Here is a 19,861-nt window from a genome sequence, read left to right as displayed (position 1 = left end):
CAGCATATTGCCTCCTAATCATTGTTGTCACCTACTTTCCAAGTAGAAGTTTACGAGTCTAGGAAAAACTCCAAATTATGCATCCCTAGTACAACCCCATCTAATAATGAAAGATCTCTGGATGCCCTCCAAACCCTCAGTCTTGCTAAGACTGAGTCTACGTTTGTTGGACTACTGTGATGTGCTCTATCTGGGGCTGTCCTTGAAGGCCACTCATAAGTTGGTCCAGTATGAAGCAGTTCAAGAAATTATGGGCACAATACTACTAGTCCATAACTTACTACTAGTCCATAACTTATGAGTGTCCTTGAAAGCCACTCATAAGTTGGTCCAGTATGAAGCAGTTCAAGAAATTATGGGCACAATACTACTAGTCCATAACTTTTGTTGATTACTAGTGGACTTCTGAATGAAAGCCAAGATGTGTTTGTGTCTAAAAAGCCCTTCATCACCCAAGTCCTGGATATTTGTAGAACCATCTGCCTCCAGTTATCTGGCTTATAAGACCTTGATCCCATCAATTGTCACCTTTCAGGGTCCACCTTTTTCCTTCTCAATCTTGAAAGCTTGAAGATGTGTGGACTTCAGCTCCATGCCCACACATCATGGCTGGCTGGGGAACATTGGGAGTTGAAGTCCACACATCTTCAGGCTCTTAAGGTAGAGAAATACTGCTCTAAAGACTAAAGTTTCCTCTTAGTGCTGCTTCAGGATAGTACATAAGCTTGTTTACAAACAAAAAAATTGTGTATCTGTCTTTTCATGCAGTATGTTTTATGCTATTGTTTTATCATTTTCCTTTCTATTAGATGTTTTTAACCCATTGAGATGTTCTGTTGAGCAGGCAACCATCTAACGTGACTAAATAAAGCTCTTCCTGAATGCACAAGAGAAACATTTTTTTTAAAAAAAATCAAACTGACCTCCCAACACAAGAAAAACAATCCTGCTTTTTGAATGTGCACTCTCAAGAGATACATAATCCACATTTCCACAGCAGAGGGGCCATGTTCAATCTTGTTTACACACAGATTTTTCATCTTTTGTTCCTGTTTGAGCAATCTAGGCACTGAACGACTGATTTCCAAAGGCAGGAGAAAACAGGGGTGCTCTTTCCCCCCATATTTCTCATTGCCTCTTTGTCCCTCAAGCTTCAGGAGCAGTATGTCTATGTCCAGCAAAGATATCCCCAAACTATCATTTCAAGAACCAAACAGGTTAAAGTTGGTGGGCAACACGGTTCTCCATTCCCTGTGTAATTTTTCATCCTGATACCCTTCAGATGCACTTGCAGATAGAGTAACTTGGATATTTAATTTATATACTCTGTCACTCTAGGGGAAGATAAGGGTAGCTAATAGTAACAACAGATAGAAAAAAATTAATTAAAATAGACCTCGATGAAATTCATAACAAGAAAAGATCTAGTAGAAAGATCAAGTCTTTGCCTAAGGATGGTGAGAAATGAGGCTGCAGGAGGCTAGACTACAACACCTCAAATTCTTGGCTGGCATGGTCATTCTGTCCAACATAAGCTGAGTTGGGTGTTCCAAATTTGATTCCTTCTCTAAGCATTGACTTAGTTTAAAAACAGAAAACCAGGATGGTGCATAACTTATGCAACACTAAGCCTCCAAGGGCTCAGGAACTCACTCGTTAGAATCATACAATGGATTTAATTTAAACAATTACATTGACACTATACTTCTTTGTTTTGTTTTTTTATAGGGCATCAATCCATGTTCTGTTTGGACCCAGAAAAGAGATTAATTTGGTAATCGAAGAAGTGTCTAGACCAAAACCATAGACATCTGTTACAAGTCATAACAACATTATATTTTTCATGGCATCATTACCTAATGTCTTTGCATGATGACATCATAGCATAGTTGATGTAATCTGCTCCTGTTTCTCTTCCAATAGACATCCACAATGAAGTCCCTAAATGGGCCTAGCCTTACATCTAAGATTATAAGTCTTGTAAGGTTGCAAGGATAAAAATAAAAGAACAGCAGAATTATGGATAATACCTTGTGCTTCCTGGTGGAACCGCAGGCCAAAATTATGAAATAATAGAAAGAATAAGAATAATAGGACATTCCTGCAGAACTAGAGAATATTAATACATAAGAGATAACAGAAAGGGCATTTAGTTCAGGAAATGCCATGTTTACTAATCACAAGCTCTATCCACTCATAAACAGCATTAGAAATTAAGCACTGCCCACAATCACAAGGCTCCCCCAGGTTTGTTAAGTTGTCTCATTGTTGGGACGTTCTTGGGAGGGATAAGCAAAGAACTCAGTGTATGCCAAGAGTGTACATTCACAACAGGCTCACCCAAGATGTTAAAGCCAACTGCAAATTCTACTGGGCAGCAGTGATATAGGAATATACTAGAGATGGATGATCATTTTTGTGACAATGGCAAAGTCATCCATTCACACTGTGCAAGAGAACGCAATGAGAAACCCTTGTATTGTAACCATGAAGCCCACATGGATAGAATTTTTTTTAAAAAAGGAAGACCTAAAGGTTTGTAAGGGACAGATGATCAAGAAGATATATGCTCAGTAAGATTCAACATCAATATCACCAATCAATTAAGCAAGCAAGCAAACCCCAACCCTGGAGACGTACGTACTAGTCTCGGCTGTTTCATATTCACTATCTCTCAGCAACTCAAAAATGTCCACTTCCACTTTGGCTTTCCCTGCCCTTTCAGGGGCTCGATTGATCCGGTTCTTGGCCAGCGTGATGGAGAGTCGCTCCCCTCTGCTGCATTCCATGGGGTCGTCCAAAATGGCAGCTGCAAAACCAGACAGAACATTTAGCCGGTCAAAGAATGGTGCTCATGCAGATTCAAAACTGAGGCACACAGTGTCAAATCATATAACTCAAGACTCCAGTAGAGGAAAGTTAGTCATTTTCATTGCACAATCTAAAAGACCATTTTAGAGACAGGTGGCACCGAAGAATTATGTTCTACATTCTCATTGCAGCAAACTAGGAAGAAATACGGCATATTTTTGCTGGGTTTTAGAATGTTTGTCAGAATGAAATTTAACATTAATCTCACTATTCAGCAGTGAGTTAGAAACTTCTGCAGTATCATTACCCAAGCCTTGTGAATAAAATATGTGGTTCTTGCCTGTCTATTCAGGTTTAACTAGAGAAGATGGTCAGAAAAGGTACATGAATCATCCGTACATGAATTATTCTTTTTATATTCCATGTTTACTCAGGACCTTTTCTCCTCCCCTTTCATTCTAGTAGCCATGATGACGGTTGATCCACCCTTCTTTCCTGAAGACATAGGGCAAACAAAAGCTTTAGCAGCTGCCACTGGTGTGCAAAAGGAAATAATTTTGCACCAGCCACTGACTGCCATTTCTGCGTTTGATTTTTGTTTTGGGGTGGATGGGTGCTCTTTTAAAAAGATAGTGTTTGTCTGAAATCGTACACTGCTCCTGAAATTTGATGGTGCATCACAAACTTCATGAACAATCTAGGTCCAAGACAAATTTCTTTCCTGACCCTGCCTTAAAATGCAGTGAACTGAGATTGGTACCATCTGCTTACAAAGCAGGTACTTCAAGCTCCAGAGAGCAAGACTTCTTCTGCAGGCTAAGATAAAAACTCACATTTTTCTCTAAGTCTCTAGGAATTCCTCCAAAAGCAATGGTATGGCTGGCTTTTCCAAACCTCACACTGCATATCTCTGAAGAATGTGGGACCGGTTCACAGGATCACAATGCTAACCATCCTCTCTCCCTTTCCAGGTTATTTCTTCTCTATTACCAGGAGGCAGATTCTGAAGGACAGTTTCCCTTGAACTTATTCATCCAGCCAGCCAGCCACGTATCCATTAATTCCCTTTTTTTTCCACACACTGGCTGTTCTCACCATAAAAAAAAAGGTTGGGTAGTTTGAGATTCAGCATGTTGTGGGAATATGAGTTTTTGAACATCGTATACTTTATAGACACAGACACCATACAGGTAGTTCTCGACATCTAATCGTTCATTTAGTGACCATCTGAAGTTACAGTGGTACTGATAAAAATGACTGCAGTGACTCACTTAACAACCAGGGTGAAAAAGGTCATAAAATCAGGCAAGATCCACTCAACCGCCACCTTGCTTAGCAATGGAAATTCTGGTTCCGATTGTAGCCTTGAGTTGAGAAACTACCTATATTTAAGTATTTGAGTTTATGGTTTACCATTATGAGGAAGCACCTGCTCAGAAGAGCAGGGGGGAAAATGAACTCCAATCTCTTCTTTCAAACACCTTTTCTACTTCATTGAGGATAACAAATCTTGGTTGCAAAGGTCGGGACAGTGACACAATGTCACAATTTGGCAAGCCAAATCTGGTCACCTTCTACACCACAGTATTCAATGAAAAAAAACCATATAATGTGTTACTTGACTTGATACGAGTAATGGTGGAGTAAAACCAAGGGTCCACACCTTGGCAGCTTGCTGGCAAATTAAACGATGTGCACACACCCCATGAGCCAAGCTGTGGAGATTTACAGTGGACCGCAACACACAATGTCAGCACTGTTGCTTAAAAGCTCCATTTCATGGCTAATTGACTTTCCAAACTTTTATTAGAACAGTCAGAACAGTAATGAACAACTGGAGATGTCATTTCGGTCTCTTCCAGATGTTTGCTGAAGACCCAATTATAGGATGGAATGGAGAAAAGGTTTGTTCCCTCAGTGACAGGTAGGACACTTAAGTGGAGTAGATGAAGGATGAAGAGATGGAATCCATGTTGAAGGAATGAGTGGTGGTCTCAAGTAGCTCAAACTAGGGTTATGATTGGGCCTTCCTGAAGTTGTGGGTTCAGTTTGGTTAGATTAGGAAGAAACCACTCAGGATTTATTGATCTATCTAGCTGGTCTCAAATCTTTCCCATATATTCCCTTTCCTCTTTTTGTCGATTCCTATAGTGTTAGATCTTTGAGAACATCATCAGTCTACATTGTTGGTGCTGATTTCCAGGCAATGCTTCCAATAACCTCTTTATTTGAAAACACCGATGCCAAATCATGCTCGTGCGTGCTCAGTTTGATAGTACGATCAAGTTTGATTAGTTTTTCTTCAAGCTAAAATTGCCACCTCATGTTTTAAAGCTTCATCCCATTTAGCTCCAACTCTTTACAAACTGACCTCTCTTGGATTACCTCCAGAGTCTGATTTCTAGATGTTTAAGAAGGTACTTCAAATGCTTCTTACAAAGCCTTCTCTTTTATTATTCTCGGTAGAGTTTTATGAAAGCTAGTGGTTTGAATTGCTTGTATTATTATTAGGAAATCTTACCTTGCTTATTATGTCATTGTAATATGGATTTATATTGTGTACTAGGCAGCCTGTGATCGGTTGAGTCATCATTTCAGAGATATTTCCTTGCCTACACAGAGAAATAGAATGATGACAGGGGGACAAAAAACACAGAGGGAGAGACTTCCAACTTCCTGCTGGCTTCCCCACTGACTTTCCTGCTAGAAAGCTGGCAGGGAGCACTGGAAACAATGGTCACATGATTGTGGCTGACTGCCACAGTGTGGTGGCAGGGCAGCACTGCAGTGGCCATAATTCTGCCGGATGTCAATCCCAGGAGAGTCATAGGTCCCAGTTTTGGGATGCATTCTTTAAGTTAGCTCATTTGAGGTACATAGTTCAAAAATTATTGCCCTACAATGCACAATTTCACCCAATTGACGGTTACAAACAATTAAAGAGGCACAAGAGTTTAGTGATAATGTAGACTTTTTAAAAAAATAATATTAATAATCTGTACCGAAAAGCCACAACTAAGATAACAGTCAGAGGAGAGAAATTTGAGTTCAAGGCACACATATAATTTGAAAAAGCATCTCAGGCTTGACCCTCCCCCATTCTCACAAAGATAAAGGGAGGGAGAGGGAGGCATATTCAGAACTGCAAGATTCTGCTACTGTGAATGTAAAATAAAAGTAGTTATTAGCATTCATAACTCTGGTTTCCTAGTCTGGTCTGCCTCGAAAAGCTGACATTCATTGAGATAGGAAACTCATCCAATTATAGATGTTTCCATGAATCTTACTTAGACTGCAGTTTAGGGCCATGTCTGCACTTAATTGGTTCAGACAGGTTTTAAAGATATTCCTAGCGTTCCAAAAAGCTGGATAAGCCAGTATGTGTCATGGACAAGACTACCAATATAACCTCCCAACATCCACCCAGAACTTTTGTTATTGTTCTGTTACAGCCTACGAACGTCCCTGTTTGAATGTCAGGGACAACCCCTTTTTATAGTCAACAGGCTAGAAAAAACCCAACCAAATTTATTTACAAAGAAATCAAAAGTTCAAACAAGAGTTAAACCAAAAGTTCTAACAAGAGTTAAACAGGAATAACAGACCAGGATTGTAGCAGAAGATCTTCAAACTGTTGCCTTCAGCAACCAGCACCTCCCACACCTTCCCCTTTTATCAGCAGTCCCAAGGCGTGGCTTCTCATTGCCTTCTCCTCCTCTCACGGAATTGCCTCATTGTCTTTCTCTGTTCTACTCTGCTGGATTGCCTCCTGCTCCTAGCGTCCCTGAATAGATCCAGCTGTGAATCATCTATGTCCAATACTTCGCGCTCACACGGCTGAGTCTGATGAGGAACATGATGGGAGGGGACAGGCTGAGAGTCCTGCAGTGCATCAGAGCCTCCCTTTGACACCAAAGGCTCTCCAAACCCCTCCTCCTCCTCCTCCTCTTCAGAATCATCAGACTCAGCTGCCAGTATCACAGGCTGATGCTGAATCACAACACTTATCACCATCCACCCTACGGCAGATCCCAGGATGCATTGAGGCACCTAGAATTTCCAACCACTAGAGAGCTTCATCTTGACTTAGGCCAATTCTTTGCATTTCTATCTACAAAGGAGCACAGTGGCTCACCTGGTTAGGATGCTGGGGTGGAAGTAGCAAGCCAGCATTTGAGATTTGAGAGCTGCCCTGGGGCGGGGCTGAGTTCCCATCCTTTGTTCCAGCTCCTGCCAGGGGTATGTGAGGAACTTCCACCTGGGCATCCCTCACCCCCGGAATGGGGAATGGTGATGTCACCAGCTAATCCTTTCAACCTGGAAGTACCTCAGTGCTTCTGACATGAGTGCAATGCAATTTCTATCCAGATTTAAGGATGGGGAAAAGCTTGAATAGCTGCCACAAGCTTGTCAGGCATTTAGCAAGCTGACATTCAAAGAGAGAGGGATAGAGTCTAAACGCCTAAGATGGAAAGGTTTCCAATCAATGCTCCCCACACCTCCCCCCAACTTTAAAGGTCTTTCTGAAAGTGTTTTTTTTTTGGGGGGGGGCTGGCTGCAATTTGGACCTGGGATGACCAAAGCAAAGAGAGGACATTGACAATGTCCTTTTGCTAGTAAATCAATTATTTGATTAAACCCTGGGCAAGAAAAGCTTGTGGTTTCAATTGGCAAGAGACTAACCCCCTGAATAACACTATATTTAGAGACTGGCTTGTAAATCAGGGAAGGAGATGGAAGAGATGTGAAGAGGTAGAATGAATGATAGCCCTTTAGAGGAGAGAAAGCCTGGAGAATTTCACCAGGAAGATAGCATGGGTGGCAGGCCCACAGCTGAAGCTTCTCCTGGAGCAAAACCTGCAGCTCTTTTCTCTCCCAAGCAACAGCAGAAGATGGGGTGTTGAACAACACAACCATTTCTAGCACACCACATTTGTTACTCTGCTTTAAAAGACGAGACAGCAAAAAGGCAAAGGCCAAATAGGATCCTGCTACTCTTTGTAACTGTAAATCAGTGCTGTTTCCTCATCACAGAGATGAATTAAAGGAAAGCTAAGTTGCCTGCTGGTTCCTTCTTGTTAAAGACGTAGGACTTCCATTTATAACAGTAGAGTTTCCTTCAACATAGACTTCAGGGGAGTAATTCATCTCCATAGGCATCTGCTTTGGAGAATTTCAAAGCTTCTTCTGCTCTCCCTCCAAGTACTATACAGAAGAACTTCATGAAGTAAGCTTAGTCAAGGCCACCCAATTTACATGAGATTCCAACAGAAGACTAGCTTCTGTCAGCTAAGATATACCATCAACACAGCCCAGAAAGATTTGTAATGATATGGTATCGGATGTCCAAAGGTTCTTGGGTGAATAACTCAGCAAGCAAGGTCCTTTGAACTGAGGATCCATAACATATGACAAAGCTCTTTTAGATCTTCCCTGGGAAGGCAGGGGTGAGAGGAACACAGGTCACAAGTTCCTTGTCTATGGAGATTCTCAATCATCCACTTCATGGTTGTCCCAAAGGTGCTTTTTTTCAAAAGGCGACTGGATTTTCTTGTGGGGGGGTGTCCATTTGAAAACATTTTGTTTCTCATCCAAGAAGCTTCTTCACTTCTAACTAACTGGTGGGGAATGGAAGGATTCCTGTTTACAACATGGTCCTTTCAACAGTCCCCAAAAGGTCCCACACCCATTTGCACTCTGATTCAGGTGACTTTGAGGATACAGATAGACACCCAAGTGGCCTCAAGGACTCTCAGAGAGCTAACGGCCAGATGACTGCAAAGAATGCAATTCCTTCCATTCCCCATCAGTCAGTTAGAACTGAAGAAGCTTCTTGGATGAGAAGCGAAAATTTTCAAAGGAAAAAACCCCCAAGAAAGTCCTGTTGCCTTTGGGTTGGTTACAAATTCCTTGTTTCTTATTCCATAGGCACAAAACGAACATCTAAAGGGGTGAGGTTTGCATCAAAATGCTGCATCCACCTTCTCACTGGGGTTGGCCTCTGAACCCCACCCTCCCACAGATACTACTGGTCCCCCTCCCCAAAATGCAAGCTGATTCTTCGCCATAGCAGAGGTATTAAGCTTTCCCCCTATATTAACCCAACCTAAGAATCAGCATGGCTAATGAGATTGAACTGTGCTGTATTTATCCTTATCCCCAGCAGACTAAAAGGGTAATGGAATGTTTTGAAAAGCTGTTTTTTTCATATTTTACATCTGCGGAATACTTTGTCAAAGCTAGCATAATAGCAGCATAGTTAGAAAGTAACTAAAGTATTCAAATTCACTTTCTCCCCCCCTCAGTTTTGTCAGGAAAATGCAAGGAATTTTTTCAGTCTTGAAACCATTCAGGTTTTAATAAAAGAATATTTGTAGCTTGGGGGTGGACTGTGGGGTCCTTGGTGCTCTCTGAGCTTGGTTGTTTTCTTGCAGATGTTTAGTTACCCAAACTAGGTAACATCATCAGTGCTACTCAAGACCAGCACTGATGAGGTTACCAAGTTTGGGTAACTAAACATCTGCAAGAAAACAACCAAACTCAGAGGGTACCAAGGACCCCATAGTCCTCCTCCTCCTCCTCTCTGCAAACCCTACTCCCTTCTAGCACAGATGATGTAACCTAGTTTGTTAATGAAACGTCTTCAAGAAAACAACCAAACTCAGAGGGCACCAAGGACCCCATAGTCTTCCTCCTCCTCCTCCTCCTCCTCCTCCTCCTCCTCCTCCTCCTCCTCCTCCTCCTCCCTTTTAGCACTGATGATGTTACTTAGTTACCTACCTATATCAATTCAGATTTATTAGAATGCCTTTAAAATTCATTAGGCACAAAATGGCTTCACAGTCCTGTTCATCCTAGTTATTTAAACAACAGCAACAACAAAAACCCACTTTCTTAATTTTCTGGCCTTCTGAATTATTAGATCAAATTGTTAGATTGAAATTCCCTCCATCCTGGCTGCACACCTATGCAGAGATGATACATTTTATGCCATTTATTCAGGGCGACTGCTTTGGTAAGGCTGTTCAAAAGCCTGGAATCTAATCATCCCCTCCCTTTTCTATCCTAAAATTGGATGTGGAGCTGCTTCTCTGCATCCTGATAATTAAGGTCCAGGGTGATCAGAGAAAAAAATTGAGACTCTCTCTGTGATTGTCTGCAAATTAAGAAGCACCGTCTTTAGCCATCTTGCTAATTCCACCGAAAATCAGACTAGCTTTCCTACAGTAGCTGCCTCTTTAGGATTTTCACTGGCAGAGCCATTATTATTATTTATATCAGCTGTTTTTGCCTCTGTTGAGTTAGGTCTTTTGTTTAAGCTTGTACTGGCCTATAAGCTTTATTGGGCTTGTGCTATCTCTGGGTCTGTTTTACTCTATGCAAGGATAAATCATAGATATTCTTAAATGCATAAAAGCTAGATTAGAGCATACATCCACTTAGAATAGAAAGGCTGGCACATACATTACGGCCATCAAAAATGGATTATCCTGTCACCTTTCAGGCAACGCTCTCCTCCATAGTGATTGTATTCTACAGAACTTCACCCAGCCAGCTTTTGTGCCTAAGGCAGGACTAGAACTCACTGTCTCCCAGTTTCTAGCACAGCACCTTAACCACTCAAGTAAACTGGCTCTTGATTGTCAGTTACGCTTCTCTTCCCAATTCTAGATGACTCCACCAGATGAAATCTGTTCAACCTTGAATGCATAAAATGCATTTAATGCTTGTGGCTTTCTCTCTCCAACAGAAATGCATTTCTATTTTACTCGGGCTGAGTTAAATAAGTTTTTTTAACACGTTTGCTTATTTTTGTTCAATTCCCCTCCGCCGGAAAAAAGCCTCAGCCCTTCAGGCTGTCAATTCAGTAAACGGTGAGAAATTTGCAAAAGTCCCTCATTATGAGGCTGTCAAGTGGAACTCCAGTGGAGGAGCAGGAGGTTTCTTCTGTTTCTGGAATGCAATTGAGCTTGCTGCCTGTTGATTTAAAAATACAAATCCTCCAAGAAATGGTCAACGCAACAGGGGAAGTTGCACTGGAGACACTTTTTTTAGAAGAACAGAATAACAGAGTTGGATGGGACCTTGGAGGTCTTCTAATCTGACCCTCCGCTCAAGCAGGAGACAAATGCTTGTCAGACAAATGCTTGTCCAATCTTTTCTTAAAAACCTCCAGTGATGGAGCACCCACAACTTCTGGAGGCAGGTCGTTCCACTAATTAATTGTTCTCACTGTCAGGAAATCTCAGGAGTTCCAGTTCTAGGTTGCTTCTCTCCTTGATTAGTCTCCATCCGCTGCTTCTTGTCCTGCCTTCAGGTGCTTTGGAGAACAGCTTGACCCCCTCTTCTTTGTGGCAGCCCCTGAGATACTGGAACACTACTCTCATGTCACCCTTAGTCCTTTTTTTCATTAGACATACCCAATACCTGCAAACTTTCTTTGTATGTTTTAACCTCCAGTCCCCTAATCATTTTTGTTGCTCTTCTCTGATCTCTTTCTAGAGCAAGGGTCTTCAAACTTGGCCCTTTTATGACTTGTGGACTTCAACTCCCAGAATTCCTCCACCAGGCATGCTGGCTGAGGAATTCTGTGAGTTGAAGTCCACAAGTCATAAAAGGGCCAAGTTTGAAGACCCCTGTTCTAGAGTCTCAGCATTTTTTTTATATCATGGTGACAAAAAACAAAGCAAAACAGTTATGAACATTGTAGCTTCTTTCTTGCCCAAACAGACTCAATAATGTTGGGCTGAGTGTTTTGGTCTATTGGGGTTTTTTTAGGACAGGACCTGACAAAAGCATTTAAACAGATCTGGGTTCTCTGTCCCCTCTCTTAAAAAATAAAAATCTGAAGAGAGAATGAAATTAGGTGAGACAGATGAGATGGGAGTGCAAAGAGAAAGGGATAAACAGTTCGGAGCTTTGCAATTCTGTTCTCTGTAAATAATAGAATTCATTTCCTTCTCTTAATCACTGTTTTGTGTGCTACGCATATATACACCCATGCACACACGCACACATTTCAAATTGCCTCGGAAGAAAGACAATGGGGACCTGCTTCCTATTGATGCCCAGAAATACAGTGGGGAGAAAAAAAACCTGGTGCATTATAGTGAGGGCTTGTTGCTACTCAAAATATCATTTGCTTGCCAAAAGCTAATCTTTCGGTCCAGGTAAAAATGGTCCATCTGCTCTGCCCAAAGGATGATGTTGTTAGGTTCTTACTTAGCCGGCCTTTCTGGGCTTTTTGTGTTCTCAACTGTTGTGAGTCTCTTTTGGCCTGGATTGTAAAGGTGCGTCTCTTTTTCTCCCAGCAACCTAGAAGTACCTGCCATGGCCATATGACTTTCAGGGGTCACTTCATCTTGAAGTGGACAATTAAACTTTGCACATAGAGGATGGTAGTTCTGGAAGCCAGTCCAAAGAAGAGCGGCCACGGGACCGGTGAGTTGTAGCTGGCCTCAGCTGATTGACTGAACAAAGCAAGCAATTTTTTAAAAAATGGACTTTGATGTTGCAAAGAAAGAGAAGGCCGCTTCGGCTGTCATGATGATACCTGTAGGATCTCTTTACACCATATCCCCCAAATTCTTTTCCATCTGAATTCATTTGTTTGTCACTCAAAATGACAAATCTCTCATAAGGTAGCAGTTAATGCCTTTATAATAAAATCTCTGTGGCCGGCTGGCTTTGTTGGGGATGAGGATAGTAGGAAGTTTGATCTTTTCAATCAAAGACAGAGTTAAAAAAGAAATGGCAGAAGACAGAATACCTCCCAACCTCCCCTTAGCAACAGCAAGGATGTTGCAAAGAGTCAACAAATGGCATTTATACACAGTTTGTTACCCACAAATGATATTTAAAAACTACAAGAGAAGGCAGGGGGTCGGAGTGATCAATGAGCAGACAAAGAAATGTGAGACTGAGTTGACTAGAAGTAGTGAGGTCACTGTGACTTGTAACTTTCAGATTCAGCAATACGAGCTCTGGATGCTTATAATATCCATATATTAAGACGATTACTTTTGCAAGCCAATTTTAATCTGGGTTGAAGAACTGCGTTTCTGTTCTTAGTGGCTGGTCCTGAAGCTATGTCAGATAGAAGAGCAGAAAAAGGACTGTGTCCTCCATCTGTTTCTCCTGAGTCTGATGGAAACTTCATCAAGTAGAGATTCTTGACCTGTTCTTTTGGAAGAATAAAATAGCCCACCAGACTTTATATATATATAAAGGATATATATATGAATTTGGCAGCCGCTAATTATCAAAAAGATGCCGTGGAAGATTGAAGGCTGGTAGAGCAGTAAGACATGACTTTATCCTCATAAGCCATCAGGGGTCTTCAGCTGGAGCAATGTTCCACCATTGTATCTAAAACAAATTATTAAGAGGGAAAATAACCATCTGAAGATTGCTTCTTCATCCTTGATGTACGGGAAATATTAAGGCTCAGCACAAATGACCTTACCAAATTGTCTGCTAAATCTGTGGTCATAAGAATAGGAATGTTAGAACCTTGGTGCATTTTCCCAAGGACAGGATGAATTCATCAAGTGTTTCTGAGGTGGAGGACATCCTCTTAAAGGGGAAACAACATCACCACTACTAAAAAAAATATATTGTTAAGTGATAAAGTTCCATGACAAAATCTTTCCGATTCAATGGAAGTGAAGGAAACCAAAGTTTGGAGTTGGGATTAGGAAAGGAAAGGAAGGACATCCATACACCTCTCATTGCTCAATAAATGCAAGAATATTATATGCTACTCTGAGACTCTCACTCAGTAGTCAATTGCACTACAAAACGGTAACAATTGTAAAATGGCCATCCCATTTATTACAAATGGCATGCATGCCGCTTGATTTGTAATTGAATGAGTTCCATTCCAGAAATATTCTGATTAGAGGTAAGAATGAAATGAATATGGTTACCTATTGATTTAGGTTCCTTATTATGCGTTCACACGTACAAGTTATTCATTGTTCATTAAGTGACTCATCCCTTCTTTCCTGGAGCAAAACTTCTTGTTTCAGCACATTCTGATATAAAAGTTTAATGCCAGTCATCAGCTAGATTTGTAGATAGATTTCTGCTATACAAGTATAAAATCTTACGTCCAAAGAGATGTTCCCCTTCTTCTGATTGGGCAATTTCAAGATATAGGGACCCCCAAAATAAATTAAATAAGCAATGTAAAAAAAAGAAGAATTGCACAACCCATGATCAGGCTTAACAGAGACCCATCAGCCATATGCAATGGTCCACCAGGATTTCAGTAAACCGACTTGTATCTTGCTTGCTTTGGGCGCTCAAAAGCCAGGCCTGTGAAGTCTTTCTAACATCCGGCGGGCTTTGATCCATGACTAGTAATGTGCATCTGTTGCAACAAGTCCACAAGCTTTGAAAGCTTCCCCTTTCTTTTTATCTTTGTCACGCTAGCCTTGAAATTGTGCGAGTTCAGTCCTGTCACAAGGCTTCCTCTGATCAAAAGCAGCAAAAAATTATGGATGTTCCAGGGCCTGACAAGATACAGTGTCAACAGATCTGAGTGTTTAGACTCCAATCTGCCACAGGAACACCTGGTGAAGGGTTGGCTCCAGTCAAGAGGAGAAGTGAGTGGGTGAGGCCTCCGTAAGCCTTTATTTATCCTCGGAGGGCCTCCCAACTGCCTTCCAAACAAGGTGTTTTGTCTTCGCTTGGCTTCCATATCAGCCTGGTTGATGATTACAAAGAAAAGCCAGATTGTCAATCAATCAATCAATCAATCAGAAGAGAGCTGGAAGGGACCTTGGAGGTCTTCTAGTCCAATTCCCTGCTCAAGCAGGAGACCCTATACCATTTCAGACAGCTGGCTGTCCAATCTTTTCTTAAAAACCTCCAGTGATGAAGCACCTACAACTTCTGAAGGCAACGTCTGTTCCATATTTCTCCTTAGTTCTAGACTGCTTCTCTCCTTGATGAGTTTCCATCCATTGCTCCATGTCTTGCCTTCTGGCGCTTTGGAAAATACATTGACCCCCTCTTCTTTGTGGCCGCCCCTCAAATGCTGGAATACTGCTATCATGTCCCCCGAGTCCTTCTTTTCTCTAGACTAACCATACCCAGTTCCTGCAACCGTTCATTTGTTCTAGTCTCCTTTAACCATCTTAGTTGCTCTTCTCTGCACTTTTTCCAAAGTCTCAACATCTTTTTTGTAATGTGATGACCAAAACTGGATGCAGTATTCCAGGTGTGGTCTTAAAAAGGTAAAGGTAAAGGTTCCCCCGCACGTGCGTGCTAGTCGTTTCCAACTCTAGGGGCTGGTGCTCATCTCCGTTTCAAAGCTGAAGAGCCAGCGCTTGTCCGAGGACGTCTCCGTGGTCATGTGGCCGGCATGACTAGACACCAAAGGCGCACGGAATGCTGTTACCTTCCTACCGTCATGGTCCCTATTTTTCTACTTGCATTTTTACATGCTTTCGAACTGCTAGGTGGGCAGAAGCTGGGACGAGTAACAGGCACTCACTCTGTTACGCGGCACTCGGGATTCGACCCGCCAAACTGCTGACCTTCTGATCAACAAGTTCAGCGTCCTAACCCACTGAGCCACCGCGTCCCTCCTGGTGTGGTCTTACTAAGGGTTTATAAAGCGGTACTAATACTTTGCATGATCTTGATTCTATGCCTCTGTTTATACAACCAAGGATTGTATTAGCTTTTTTGGCTGCTGCCACACACTGCTGGCTCATGTTCAAGTGATTGTCCACTAGGACTCCAAAGTCCTTCTCGCAGGTACTGTTTTTTTGAGCCAGGTTTCGCCTAATCTGTACAAACACTTTGTCCAAGTGTCTCTTCTCCACATGGCTATTTTGCTCATCAAAACCATACTGCCATTTTCCCAGCTGGCTCTGGCAGATTCTGCTTTAAATGCACAGATCTCCTACGCTCCCATTAAGAGAGAAATAACCTTATAAGAGAAGCCATTTAGCATGTGACTCACTGGAAGATTTTTTTTTTTAGTACTGATGAAGTGGGGGAGGAAAAGTAATAGAAACATCCAGTCAACCAAAGCTAAGGAAGTAAGAAATAGGTAGAAATGTGGCTTTCAGAGAGGCTGGGTGACAGAACACCTGTTGCGATTTCAGGAGTAGCAATGAAGGGGGAAGAGAGTTGGATTCAGAGATTTGACGGACAGGGAGAGGCATGTTGAAATGGCCATGAGCAGGACAACCAAGGAGCATTTATTTGCAGAAGCATCCGTGCCTAACACACATGGAATTTAGAGGGACCCATCTATTCAGGCTTGACAAACTGAGTAAGTGCCTGGGTGGAAAAGGGAAAAGATAATCAGGTTTTAAGTGGAGGGCTTCCAAATTTGAGAGAGCAAAAAATGAGCATGATTTGAAAAGTAGAGAGAAAGAGACCAAGCCATGCCTCCTCCTCCTCCTCCTCCTCCTCCTCCTCCTCCTCCTCCTCCTCCTCCTCCTCCTCCTCCTCCTCCCAAACTCCACTTCCCTGTAGCACTAATGATATTTCCTAGTTTGGTAATGAAACGTCTGCAAGAAAACAGCCAAGCTCAGAGAGTGTCAGGGATCCCACAGTTAGTGTTAACGTTGGTCAGTTTGTGGTACTTTAATGCATTAATCTGCTTGTCTTGTTTATCATTCAAAGGCTTGTGGGACACCCCTCCCCCTCCCCATTTAAATCAGTAACCAGGTGATCATACCTTGTGCGAATTCAGCTGTTATAATGTTGATAATTCTATAATTGCAAGCAAATAACTCCCTTAGCTTTCAATTTTACTGATGTCTTTCATTTCTTGTCTAAGGTAGCCAAGATCAGCTTTTTCAATGTCCTTTAAAAAAAAACACCATCTCCCTCTCTTCCTCCTTTCCATTTCTCTTCTGCCTTCTTCCCAAAGTAAACAACCTCAGTCTTGCTTCTTAAGAATGATTTCACTTCAATCTTAATCATTTAATTAAATCACATAATTACATGCCTGCTTTTTCCTATGCCCTTGAATGTTAGAGCATCCTATGACACCAGCCTTTTCCCCACCCCCCCACCCCCCATCCCATCGTCCTGAAATGGAGAACTTCCTTGCACCGTCTCCATAACAAAAGTACTTTGAATGTCGTCGGATTTTATTTTTATTTTTTTGCAGTAAACTGCTAGCAGATAAAAGAAAAACATCAAGCCATTTGTATCAACTAGCGTGATAAGCAAGCTAAAAGATGGAACATATTCTTTCGTCTTTATTGAGAATGTATAATTGACTTGCTGGGGGTTGAGCATCATGCTTCAAAAGTGGGCAAAGCAATTTGCCCCTGATTATTTATTATTGGTTATTATTTTCAGGGAGATTTGGAGGGTAATAGAAAAATCACCCATGCCAAATAAGCAGAAGTCTCCCCCCCCCCACTTCTTCAAGGAGGAATTCTGAGTCTTTCCCCCAGTATTAGATCCCTGAAAAGCCCGTGGGTTATTTCCTTTCCTTTCCTTTCCTTTCCTTTCCTTTCCTTTCCTTTCCTTTCCTTTCCTTTCCTTTCCTTTCATCCTCTTTCCTTTCTTTTCCTTTCCTTTCATCCTCTTTCCTTTCCTTTCCTTTCCTTTCCTTTCATCCTCTTTCCTTTCCTTTCCTTTCTTTTCCTTTCCTTTCATCCTCTTTCCTTTCTTTTCCTTTCCTTTCATCCTCTTTCCTTTCTTTTCCTTTCCTTTCATCCTCTTTCCTTTCCTTTCCTTTCCTTTCCTTTCCTTTCCTTTCCTTTCCTTTCCTTTCCTTTCATCCTCTTTCCTTTCCTTTCCTTTCTTTTCCTTTCCTTTCATCCTCTTTCCTTTCTTTTCCTTTCCTTTCATCCTCTTTCCTTTCCCTTTCCCTTTCCCTTTCCATTTTTCCTCTCCTCCCTTCTATTTCTCTTCTTCTCTCCCTTTCTCTTCTCTTCAATTTTTCCTCTCCCTCTCCCTTACCCTTCCTTCTATTTTTCCTCACCTCTCCTCTCCCTCTCCTCTCCTCTTTCCCCATTCCTTTCCCAAATTAAAGAGAAAAAAGGAAGATGGAGAAGACCAGAACAGGCAAAGAGAAGGATTCTTTTTCTCCTTGCATTTTTTGAATCTGGTGCAAGTTTAAGCAAGCACACACACACACACACACACACACAAACACACAGTTGAAGACTGTTATTGCGGGGCACAAGAGGGAGAGGAACCCTTCTATTTTCTCCGTGCAGATATAGATGTAACTTCTTTCTTTTTTCAGAATCAACTAGTAGATTATTGTATGCATGCAAAACGCAGCTGCTTGATGGGGAGATGGGTGGCATAATTAATTAATTAATTAATTAATTAATGGCTATGCCGGAGCCTGAGACGGCTGGATTTTCAGGATAGCAATGCCAAGTTTATCAAATGTTAAAAGGAAGCAGAGTCTGGAATGAGTCAGAAAGCATTAACAGGTGCCAGATAGAAGATGTTTAACAGCTAATTGATTTCATTTTGTTTGTCAAAGGCACAAACCTGTACATTTTTTCTTTCTCCAACATAAACAGTAGAGGATAATAATAATAATGCAGTGATTATACAGTCAGAAAGGAAATTAACCAGAATAGCTGAAGTGAACTAAAGCTGCATGAATGAAAAAAAAGATCTATAGAATATTAATAAAGATCTAACTGAGTCTTCAATTTATTATCACATCTAATCCATATAAAAATATCTTGCTCCAATTTCTCATTTTTACAGCATAGTGACATTTCAAAAATCAATGGGAACACATTTCTTGAATTAACTGTTTAACTTTTCTTTTATCTATGTAAAATAACTTTCTTTCCTGGACCCCCGGGCTCAATAGAAACTGATTGTTTTTCATCAAACATCAAATTTCTTACAGCAATTTGAGAGTGTCATTCAATATCAAATGTACATCTTTGACTGCTCTATTTTTTCCTCCCAAATTATGTCAACACATGCAATGACTTTAAATAACAAAACCAAGTCATAGGAGTCAGGCACACCTCAGATTTCTTAGCATGCAAACCCTAGAAATCTGACAGAAAAATATTTTAAAGGCTCTTAAGATTTATTTAAACCTCCACCCCAAACATCTAATGCATGAAGTCCTAGACTGATTGATTGATTGATTGATGAATATTTTCATTTGCTGCAGTAACAGAGGGATAGAATCAAGATCACACGAAGTGTTAATACCACTTTATTATGCCTTGGTAAGGATACACTTGGAATACTGCATCCTGTTTTGGTCGCCCTGATATAAAAAAGATGTTGATATTCTGGAAGGAGTGCAGAAAAGAGCAACAAAGATGATCAGGGGACTGGAGGCTAAAACGTGCAAATAATGGTTGCAGGGATTGGGTATGTCTAGTCCAGCAAATGAGCTTAAATGGACTCCAGAAGATGGTAGAAGACAGGAAGGACTGGAGGAACATTGTCCATGGGGTCGCGATGGGTCAGACACAATTTCGCAACTAACAACAACAACAACAAAAAGGACTAGCGCTGTCATGATAGCAGTCTCCCAGTATCTCAGGGGTTGCCCAAAAGAAGAACCAAGCTATTCTCCAAAGCGCCCGAAGGCAGGACAAGAAGCAACGGATGGAAACCCATCAAGGAGAGAAGCAACCTAGAACTAAGGAGAAATTTCCTGACTGTTAAAACAATTAACCAGTGGAACAACCTGCCTCCAGAAGTTGTGGATGCTCCAACAGTGGAGGTTTTTAAGAACAGAATGGACAACCATTTGTCTGAAATGGTATAGGGCTTCCTGCCTCAGCACGGGGTTGGACTAGAAGACCTCCAAGGTCCCTTCCAACTCTGCTTTCTGTTAGACTCTGTCCCCAGGCGTTGCCTCGTCTTCTCCTTCAGATAATAAGAGCAGCAGAATTCAAAGTCTCAGAAAACAAGTCGAAAGGGAAGTGTGCCAATTAAATGTGGGCCGGTAAAGAGCAGAGAGGCAGATGTAACCTGGTTACATTCAAGAAAGTATGGAAACTCTGATGGTCAGAATAGAAGAGAGTCCAATGGTCCTTCTTCTGCCTTCCAGGACATCCTTGTTTCATAT

General features: G+C 41.5%; 1 protein-coding gene across 1 annotated transcript in view; it reads right to left on the bottom strand.

Moving 5' to 3' along the window:
• The window catches only part of GRIK4 (glutamate ionotropic receptor kainate type subunit 4), a gene marked incomplete at its 3' end in the record, with an annotated part of 164,599 nt that overhangs the window by 91,174 nt on the left and 53,564 nt on the right, over nt 1-19,861 (bottom strand). Inside the window, exon 2 of the mRNA XM_081333607.1 lies at nt 2,645-2,809. Within this exon, the coding sequence (XP_081189733.1) occupies nt 2,645-2,809 (165 nt within the window). The remainder of the gene's footprint in view (nt 1-2,644; nt 2,810-19,861) is intronic.

Source organism: Vipera berus (genome assembly GCF_964194415.1).
Source record: "Vipera berus genome assembly, chromosome: 8".
In the NCBI taxonomy this organism is placed as follows: Eukaryota; Metazoa; Chordata; class Lepidosauria; order Squamata; family Viperidae; genus Vipera; species Vipera berus.
This window is presented reverse-complemented; position numbering and strand designations above follow the sequence as displayed.